General features: G+C 38.0%; 1 protein-coding gene across 1 annotated transcript; it reads left to right on the top strand.

The window, feature by feature from the left end:
• The first annotated feature begins 5,128 nt into the window (after positions 1-5,128).
• LOC109827546 (putative receptor-like protein kinase At4g00960) lies at positions 5,129-10,980 on the top strand. Its single transcript, XM_020394550.1, has 8 exons — positions 5,129-5,667; positions 6,213-6,347; positions 7,434-7,567; positions 7,662-7,872; positions 7,997-8,234; positions 8,329-8,482; positions 9,779-10,061; positions 10,608-10,980. Exons 1-8 carry the CDS (start codon positions 5,133-5,135, stop codon positions 10,709-10,711), a joined length of 1,794 nt encoding a protein of 597 aa, XP_020250139.1. The 5' UTR covers positions 5,129-5,132; the 3' UTR covers positions 10,712-10,980.

Genomic DNA, 10,980 nt, shown 5'->3' on the forward strand with positions numbered 1-10,980 from the left:
AATCATGTTTAGAGATCTTTGTTGTAATTTGTATTTATTTGGGTTTTGTTTGCTATTTGTTTATTTGATTAACTTTCTTCAAATATTTTCAGTAATTGTATTATGGATGTTCATTTTTTTCATGAGAGTCTGTAAGAATTATAAGAGTTTTAATTTTATCATGAACTGGGAAATAATTATTCTAAGTCCCTACATCTTTTTGTTTAGAGGTTCCATATTGTTTAAAACATGTTTCTTTATTGAGGAATAATTAGAAATTGGATAGCCTTGATAGCCTTAAAGTAGTAAACTCCGAAGCGCCTCATCTAGAAGTGTAAACATGTTAGCAGTTTGCTCATTGCTTGCTTCGGATATTTGATACGATAATGTGTATTTTTTGTTGTTTACCTATTAGTATGAGCGTACTAATTTTGGTCTTTTTTCCAGGTATGTTTTTATGAACTGGTTGAGAAGAGTTAGGACAAGATGTATTCATTGAAGATCTACCACCAATCTTATGTATGAAGAACCGCGGTTCCTTTCGAAGGAAACCCATGGAGATGTTTATTATGTTTATTTTGGAAGCATGTTATAAGGGCCACCAGTGGTTATATGTCTATGAAATGTGTTTCGGATCTTGTATTTTGTATCAAATGTGTACATTCATAGCTCATGGTATTGTTCTATTCCAAAACTAGTGCTGTATGATAATTTTGCGATATTTGGTTGATGTGCAACATTTATATATGTCTCATGTGTAGGTTCAGCGATATCAAATGTCATGTTTTATGTATAAGAGTTGACGTTGTTACATAGAAAAGGTGCTATATTATATTCGCCTACGTTATGTGTCGCCTGACCAATTATCTACCTCGACGAGAGGTCCTCGCTCAATTTTCCAGCTTTTGACAAAGTATAGCAGCTTATTGATAAAGTATAGCACCTTATGACAAAGTATAGCACCTTATGGCAATAGTATAGCACCTTATCGATAAAGTATAGCACATTATCGATAATTGGTCATATGGTGCTATACATTTTCATATAAGGTGTTATACTTTGTCAATAAAGTGCTATACTTTGTAATATAGTGCTATACTTTGGCCAAAAAGTGCTATACTTTACCATAAGGTGCTATACTTTGCCCAGAAGCTTCAAAATTACGCGAGGACCCCCCATCGCGGTGGATGATTGGTCAATAACACGTGACGTAGGTCGTCGAGTGGTTTCGTCGCGGCGAAAAAAACTGATTTGATTTTAGGCTCTTAAGCTGCAGAATTTCCAGAAAGTAAAAGGTGCTATACTTTTCCAATAAGGTGCTATACTTTGTCAATAAAGTGCTATACTTTGTAATATAGTGCTATAATTTGGCCAAAAGGTGTTATACTTTACCATAAGGTGCTATACTTTGCCCAGAAGCTTCAAAATTGCGCGAGGACCCCCCGTCGCAGTGGATGATTGGTTAATAACACGTGACGTAGGTCGTCGAGTGGTTTCGTCGCGGCGAAAAAAACTGATTTGATTTTAGGCTCTTAAGCTGCAGAATTTCCAGAAAGTATAAGGTGCTATACTTTGCCAATAATGTGCTATACTTTGTTAATAAAGTGCTATACTTTGTAATATAGTACTATACTTTGGCCAAAATGTGCTATACTTTACCATAAGGTGCTATACTTTGCCCAGAAGCTTCAAAATTGCGCGAGGACCCCCCGTCGCGGTGGATGATTGGTCAAAAACACGTGACGTAGGTCGTCGAGTGGTTTCGTCGCGGCGAAAAAAACTGATTTGATTTTAGGCACTTAAGCTGTAGAATTTCCAGAAAGTATAAGGTGCTATACTTTTCTAATAAGGTGCTATATTTTATTAATAAAGTGCTATACTTTATAATATAGTGCTATACTTTGGTCAAAATGTGCTATACTTTCCCATAATGTGCTATACTTTGCCCAGAAGCTTCAAAATTGCGCGAGGACCCCCCGTCGCGGTGGATGATTGGTCAATAACACGTGACGTAGGTCGTCGAGTGGTTTCGTCGCGACGAAAAAAACTGATTTGATTTTAGGCTCTTAAGCTGCAGAATTTCCAGAAAGTAAAAGGTGTTATACTTTTGCAATAAGGTGCTATACTTTATCAATAAAGTGCTATACTTTGTAATATAGTGCTATACTTTGGCCAAAAGGTGTTATACTTTCCCATAAGGTGCTATACTTTGCCCAGAAACTTCAAAATTGCGCGAGGACCCCCCGTCGTGGTGGATGATTGGTCAATAACACGTGACGTAGGTCTTCGAGTGGTTTCGTCACGGCGAAAAAAAAACTGATTTGATTTTAGGCTCTTAAGCTGCAGAATTTTCAGAAAGTATAAGGTGCTATACTTTGCCAATAAGGTGCTATCATTTGTCAATAAAGTGCTATACTTTGTAATATAGTGCTATACTTTGGCCAAAAAGTGCTATACTTTACTATAAGATGCTATACTTTGCCCAGAAGCTTCAAAATTGCGCGAGGACCCCCCGTCGCGGTGGATGATTGGTCAATAACACGTGACGTAGGTCGTCGAGTGGTTTCGTCGCGGCGAAAAAAACTGATTTGATTTTAGGCACTTAAGCTGCAGAATTTCCAGAAAGTATAAGGTGCTATACTTTTCCAATAATGTGCTATACTTTGTTAATAAAGTGCTATACTTTGTAATATAATGCTATACTTTGGTCAAAAGGTGCTATACTTTATTAATAAGGTGCTATACTTTGCCATAAGGTGCTATACTTTGCCCAGAAGCTTCAAAATTGCGCGAGGACCCCCCGTCGCGATGGATGATTGGTCACGCGACACATAACGTAGGTCATCGAGTGTTTGCATAGCCCTAAAAAACTAATTTGGTTTATCGCAACGCAATAAGTTGCTGAATTTTCAGAGACCATAAGGTGCTATACTTTATCGATAAGGTGCTATACTATTGCCATAAGGTGCTATACTTTGTCATAAGGTGCTATACTTTATCAATAAGCTGCTATACTTTCCCATAAAGTGCTATACTTTGTCAAAAGCTGGAAAATTGAGCGAGGACCTCTCGTCGAGGTGGATAATTGGTCAGGCGACACATAACGTAGGTGAATATAATATAGCACCTTTTCTATGTAAGAACGTCAACTCTTATACATAAAACATGACATTTGATATCGTTGAACCTACACATGAGACATATATAAATGTTGCACATCAACCAAATATCGCAAAATTATCATACAACACTAGTTTTGGAATAGAACAATACCATGAGCTATGAATGTACACATTTGATACAAAATACAAGATCCGAAACACATTTCATAGACATATAACCACTGGTGGCCCTTATAACATGCTTCCAAAATATAAATATCTGATACATGATGAATCATATTAATCTGAATACTCATATATCCTCAGTACACATGCATACTTATGTTATAAGTATACAGACTAACATAATATTAAAAAAAGAAGACATCTTCAATACAGATAATGTTCCAAATATCATTTCACTTTCTTCAGTGTTGTTTCCCCTAACTACTTTAGCTGCATCAGCAAGCTTGTCAAGGCTCTTGTGTTGCAACATAATAAACATCTCCATGGGTTTCCTTCGAAAGGAACCGCGGTTCTTCATACATAAGATTGGTGGTAGATCTTCAATGAATACATCATGTTCTAACTCTTCTCAACCAGTTCATAAAAACATACCTGGAAAAAGACCAAAATTAGTACGCTCATACTAATAGGTAAACAACAAAAAATACACATTATCGTATCAAATATCCGAAGCAAGCAATGAGCAAACTGCTAACATGTTTACACTTCTAGATGAGGCGCTTCGGAGTTTACTACTTTAAGGCTATCAAGGCTATCAAGGCTATCCAATTCCTAATTATTCATCAATAAAGAAACATGTTTTAAACAATATGGAACCTCTAAACAAAAAGATGTAGGGACTTAGAATAATTATTTCCCAGTTCATGATAAAATTAAAACTCTTATAATTCTTACAGACTCTCATGAAAAAAATGAACATCCATAATACAATTACTGAAAATATTTGAAGAAAGTTAATCAAATAAACAAATAGCAAACAAAACCCAAATAAATACAAATTACAACAAAGATCTCTAAACATGATTAAAAGAGCAGGATAAAATTAGAAACCGCCATCAATTTCAGTTGCTTTCAGTAACACAAGTCTCATCTCCTACAATGTACATACAAATTACAACAAACCACAGAGATCTCTAAACTCAGAGGAACTCAATAGCTCACAAAAATTAAAAATTGAAATCTTAAATTAGCATTGGAATCAAACCTAAAAACTCCTCTAGGCCTCCAACGAACCCTAATGTTGCCAACTTGAAGCAAAACCCACATAAAAAAAGGGGTTTTCACCTTCGGCGGCCTCCCCCTCCCCTTCTTAACCCCGGCGACCAATGCAGCTGTCGTCATCGGCGACATCACCACCTCATCCGCCTTGTCCTTCATCGGCTTGGGATTTTTGAGGTTTGAGAATCGCCTCTTAGGGTTATGAGAATCGATTATATCTGGGGAAATGAAACGAATGAGAAAGATATCGTTATTGTATTTGGGGATGAAGGGCAATTTAGGGATTTTTATTTTATTAGGAAAATACAGTATAAAGAATGAGTGAATTATACATATTGGGTTTAAAAATAAATGGCATGAGATATTTTGGGTTTATGAATGTTTATATAAGTGGGTGGGTTTTTAAATAAGTGAGGGTAAAATTTTGGGTTAAAAGAGAAAAACCCCTAAAGAAAATAGAGAGTGAAAGACAGGGGGAGGGGGGAACCACCTATTATTAATAAACAAAACAATTAGCCTAAAACCCTCCCTTCTCTGCTCTTCACAATGCTTCTCCTCTCCCTCCTCCTCTCCCTCCTCCTCCACCACCACCTCCCTTACCTCAGCCGATGCGGACCCCCCTCAGGCCATGCTTGCCTCCGGCAAGCAACTTACACGCCAAACGACACGTTCACACCCAACCTCAACAGTCTCCTAACCTCCCTTCTCTCTCTCCAACTCCCACCTTAAACCTCACCTCCGCTCCGCCCCAACATGAGCTACGGCCCTGCTCGCGCGGCGACGTGGCGCCGCCTGACTGCCGCATCCATGCCTGTCCAAAACGCAGCGCAAGACATCCTCTCCCTCTGCCCGCGGTACAAACAAGCCATCATCTGGTATGACTACTGTCAGCTCCGGTACAGCGACCTAAGCTTCTTCTCGGTCGTCGATGAGAACAACTTTTGGATACTGGTCAATACGATGAATGCAACGGACGTCCATTCGTTCGTGAAGATGGAGACTGAGCTGCTGGATAAGGTTACGTATCGTGCGTATAGCTCCTCGATGCTGTTCGCTACTGGGGTACTGGCGTACGACGGGTCTAAGGACAACAAGTTGTATGCTCTGGCGCAGTGTACCAGAGATTTATCGGCGGACGGATGCAACCAGTGTTTGCAGCTGGTACGGGAGCGTTACCAGGGGTATGAGGTGAAGGTTGGGGGGAGAGTTCTTGGAGGGAGTTGTAATTTTAGGTACGAGACTGATGTGTTCTTCAAAGGGGAACCGACTGTTTCGCTTGATTTATCGTCAGGACCGGCGTCTGCTCCGTTTGCTGAGCCACCGCCTTCTGTAAACATTGAAGGTAGTGATGGAGAAGGTGTAACCTAATATTTCCTTAATGGCCTGTTTGGATGGAGGGTAGAGAAGGGAAAGGGAACGGAAATTTTGGTTTACTTTTGTTTAGGAGATCCATTTAGAAGGGTAGAGGACGGGGAATGTGGGAGGAAAATTGAACTAAAATCTTACCCCCCAAATTGGGGATAAAGAAGGGGGTCATCTCCCAAACACACCATAAAACATTGCACTTTTACCAGTTTTGACACGAGGGATTTGGATTCTCTCATCTATATCTGTTAGGGTCCATTTAGTCCCACGCAGTCTGAGTGGGGAATCTGATCCGGGTCACTAGTAGCTAGCTTTCAAGCGCGATGCAAACATCCTGCATCTCTACAGGATGTAATCCCAGCAATGTCAAAATGACAGTTTAGATCTACATCCACAAAAAAGATGTCAAATAAAGACCTTATAATAGAAGAGCTGTTTGTTGATGCACACCTTAGTCAATTATCTGGACTTACTGTGATCAGTTATGTATATCCTACTCTTTTTAACTAATTCTTGGTGTAGGAAGCAAGAGCAGCACTGGCAAAGTCCTCCTAATATTACTCCCTGTGACGCTCGGCCTAGTGATCATCCTCATTTTTGGGATCTTCTTTAGGAAGAGGAGGAAGCGGAAGACGAGACCTGCAAACAATATCCATGGTAAGGAATAAAATACTTTAGTATTTAATAGAGGCTTTCTAGGTAAGCAGAAATTTGATTAACTCAAGTAATTCAGTAATCGACTCACTGAATTTGTTTGAGTTAAAAGGATATTTAGGCTGTGCCATCTAATTTCACAGCAAATTGTATCCTTGCAGGTTTAAACACTTAGTAAGCATCATGCGTTCATTATATCATAGTTGACAAGATTGCTTTCTGTAAAGATAAAAGGAAAATTTTAAAGAGTACGACATCTTGAACTTCGTACTACAGGAACTTGCACCATGGATGTAGGCACAGTTAGCCAATCCACTAGTTGTAGAAATTTGTTGACATTGCATCACCTTTGCCATCACCTCGGTGCACTCGATATTTTTATTCAATCTAATGCTTTGAGACCAATTTGTTGCAGTATCAAGAGCTTTCGAACACCTTCATGAAATCATATTCTGCTGAGAAAAGGATAATTACTTGAAAAAAATCACAACACACAAGAAAAACATAAAACATATACGTTACTGGGTCTATTTCACCTATGTCCATGGAGAGAGCCACAGAAAGATTCCTTTAATACAATAAAGTTTACGTATTATTTGTGCTCCCTAAATTCCTGAGATAAGGCCTTCTGAAGATAACCCTCTGACCCTTAGCTTGATCACTATGAAGAGATCCAAAAGCTCTCTACCCATGAAACATCTCTCTGAATGTCATATGGGGAGTTATGAAGGGGGAGTTATGATACCTTCTCATCATCATCCTTCCCTCTGGTCACTACGAAAGACAACTTATGGAAAATTATTCTCTCCTATGTGAGATTACGACACATCCTTCTTAGGTTCAGTATAATTAGCTGTTTGATCTTTAAGTCTAAATCGATCTTTTACAGTAGTCATCAAATAAGACCTCTAGTAATGCCGATTCGACGAAAGTAGAGACCTGGTTCAGACCGCCTTTCTGCAGTTTAGACCTCTTCAATGAAATTAAGCTGCTTGTTTATTCATATTTCATCAGTCAGTCAAATAACTAAAACAAAGGTCAAGTAACTGAGAAATATTAGTAGGGAGTGTTACTAATAATACTTTTCAGGCACGGCAGCTACATTGGAGGATATTTCAAGTGCTGAATGGTTGTCATTTGATTTGACGATGCTAAAAGCAGCTACTGGTAATTTTGCTGATTCTCTAAAACTTGGACAGGGTGGTTTTGGCACAGTATATAAGGTGCATAATTTCATTTGTGCTAATTTCCTCCAGATTTTGATAAGTGTTCTGACTTATTAAAGAAATTGAGAACATCTGCTATTTTCTTGCATAGGGAACACTACCTAATGGAGAAGATATAGCAGTGAAGAGGCTTTCAGCAGGCTCAAGGCAAGGAATGCAAGAGCTGAAAAATGAACTCATATTGGTAGCCAAACTTCAGCATAAGAATCTTGTTCGTCTATTAGGTGTTTGCCTGGAAGAAGACGAAAAGTTGCTCGTCTATGAATATGTGCTCAACAGAAGCTTGGACAACTTTTTATTCGGTATTTCTCTTACTCTTCAAGAAACATGATTATCCCTAGCGAATTCTATCAAAACAACGAATAGTGATCATAATATTGTAGTATTTAATTTAATTAACTTCTCAGAATGTCTGCACTGCACTAGATCCTGTCAGATGCAAGCAACTAAACTGGGAAAGACGATTTAACATCATTCGTGGAATTGCTCGAGGTTTACTATATCTACATGAAGAGAGTCACCTAAAAGTTATACACCGAGATCTAAAAGCCAGCAACGTGTTGCTAGATGCAGATATGAACCCCAAAATCTCAGACTTTGGTTTGGCTAGGCTTTTTGGGCAAGATGAAACACAGGGCATAACAAGTCGAGTGGTTGGAACATTGTCAGTAAATTCCTCAGACTGCATTATGTTTCTAGTCATAGATAAAAATGTTTGATATGTCATGTAAGAAGCTAATTATATTGGTGTGTTACAGCGGTTATATGGCGCCTGAATATGCACAGCGTGGGCATTTTTCGATGAAGTTGGATGTATACAGCTTTGGGATTCTAGTTCTCGAGATTATGACTGGAAAAAGGAGTAACAGCTTCCAGTATGATTCTGAAATTTCTCCAGACATAGTAAGCTATGTGAGTATGCATAGTAAGCCTTTGTCAGCTACAGTACTACTTAAAATTAGTTTTAGAACAATCTGTATAAATTAATGAGTCAGCTGAGCTAAAATTAAATAAACAATCTCTAGAAAGGTTTCATTGTCTGGGGATGTTTACTGACAAATGTCTATTTGCAAGATTACTATGTCAATATACATGCAAAGGTATTAAACTGCAGTTAGACACGTCAACAGTAGCAGCGGAAAAAGAAAAAGTCTCACTCTCACACACGCTGGTCGGAGGCTCTATTGAGAGAAACAATTGAAATGGCATGAATCAAGAGTAGTCTCATGCTAATAGAGAATTACTTTCTCTGTTGAATTGCATCATTGATTAAATAAACCCAAAGATAAAATAAGGATCAAACTTTGTTACCATATATACGGTTTGTTCTTGCAATGAAGCACATGGAGGGGCCATCTTTCTTATAAAGGGAACAAGCACTGCCACCTAATGAACTCATTCCAAGAGATTCTGAATGGCTATGCAATCACAACAGGCAAGAGCCTCAAGAGAGAGAGTTTATAGCAAAGATAGTATAATGAGAAAACAAATACTGATAGAAGGTTTTACAATATTTGTCAGTAAAGATATTACTATATACATAGAGATAATGCCCATGACAAAGTAGTGTTACCTTTCAGAGATTAAAGAGCAAAATATACCCCAACTTCACTTTCCTCCTTCATACCCCAAGAAAATTTTTTCTTTTTCCCCTTGGATCACACACATGAGCTAAGCACAGGCACTCAACCCAAACAAGGCAGTAGGAGTTGTAACTGCATCCCTTTTTCCAGGAGCTGCGAGTCCTTTCAGTAGGCTCCTGGATCTTGAAGTAACCATGGACCTTGGTTACCTGTGCATCTATCATAAAGCACATTACTTCCATGTTTCCTTGATGTTGTCAATGAATTACTCACAAGTCATAATCAGCGTATGTTTTGATGTATGATTGAATGCTTTGACCCATGTTTTAATGGGGTATTCAGACATAGTAATGCTTGTCTTGACATGTAATGTTAACCCTCATTTCTTTTTTTCTTTTTTTTGTGGGGGTTGGGAACCTCAGTCATAGTAACTAGTTTGAGAATCAATTCAGAATCCAAACAAAAGTCTGGATCCACTCAAGGAAATTAGTTTAACGGATGTTAAGAGTCAGTTTCTTTTGTGTGCGCGTGTGTGTTTGTGTGCACGCACAAGTGTGTTATAGCAATCCTATTCACGCTTAATTCTATTGGTGACTGTAAATTAACATAACACCTCCTTATGCAGACATGGGAGCACAGGAGAAATGGAAGAGAATTAGAGATCCTTGACCCATCTATGGGTGAAATTTCTTCAATAAATGAAGTTTTGAGATGCATTCAAATAGGACTTTTATGTGCTCAAGACATACCTGCTAATAGACCTCCTATGTCATCAGTCTTTCTCATGCTACATGGTCCCTCAACAGCTCTTCAAGAACCATCGCCACCTAGGTTAGTCTCTGTTGGAATGGTTGATTCAACTGCATCATTAAAACTATCAGACTGGAGCTCCAGTGAAGAATCTGCCAGTAAGTGTCCTTAACTACCGGTTTCATATATGAGAATAAAAGTCTCTATAAGTTCTATTATAAATTTAGATGTTTGGACAATGTTAATATTTGAAGATCATGCTTCAGAACCTGCAATAGCAATGCTTCCCCATGCAATTCATTGAAATTATATGGTCGAGACATTCATTTTCTTAGAAGAAAGCTAATGGCAAAAACCAAAATATAAAGTGCTTTCTAAAATATGCAGCCATAGATCTAACAGTATTAGTGTGCTTTTTCTCACTAATAATAATATAAACTTTCTCTTAATAACATGGTTTCACACGAATGAAATCTTTCTAGCTCTACATCAGTTAATGTCATACTTATATTTGAGTTATTTATATAATTATCTTCTTTGATATTAGTTAACCAAATTTTGCGTTAATGTCATACTTATATTTGAGTTATTTATATAATTATCTTCTTTGATATTAGTTAACCAAATTTTGCAGGAAACCTACATAGCACTGATGAGGATATATATAATTATCTTCTTTGATATTAGTTAACCAAATTTTGCAGGAAACCTACATAGCACTGATGAGGATATGCTTCTCATCAACCGAAATGTGCCAGGACCGAAGAAGGCAGCCTGGGACATTAACTTTAACAGGCAAACAACATGAGCTTGTCTGTCCTTATTACCTGAAAGAACAGGTCCAGTTGTTCACAATCACCAGATGCCTTAAATTTCAATATGAGGAACCTCCTTCAATTCTAAAGCTGAAATCTACAATTTTCAACCTCTTGTTAATATTTTGCTGTCAGTTCATTAGAATATTGTACCCTGTAGATACTAATATATGAGTTAAGCTAGAAGACCAAACAAAAATGAGAAGAAATGTACTGCAAAATGTCTGTGATTGTACACAGTCATTCAGTAATTCATTGTTGA

Source organism: Asparagus officinalis, unplaced genomic scaffold (genome assembly GCF_001876935.1).
Source record: "Asparagus officinalis unplaced genomic scaffold, Aspof.V1 AsparagusV1_Un287, whole genome shotgun sequence".
Taxonomy (NCBI): Eukaryota; Viridiplantae; Streptophyta; class Magnoliopsida; order Asparagales; family Asparagaceae; genus Asparagus; species Asparagus officinalis.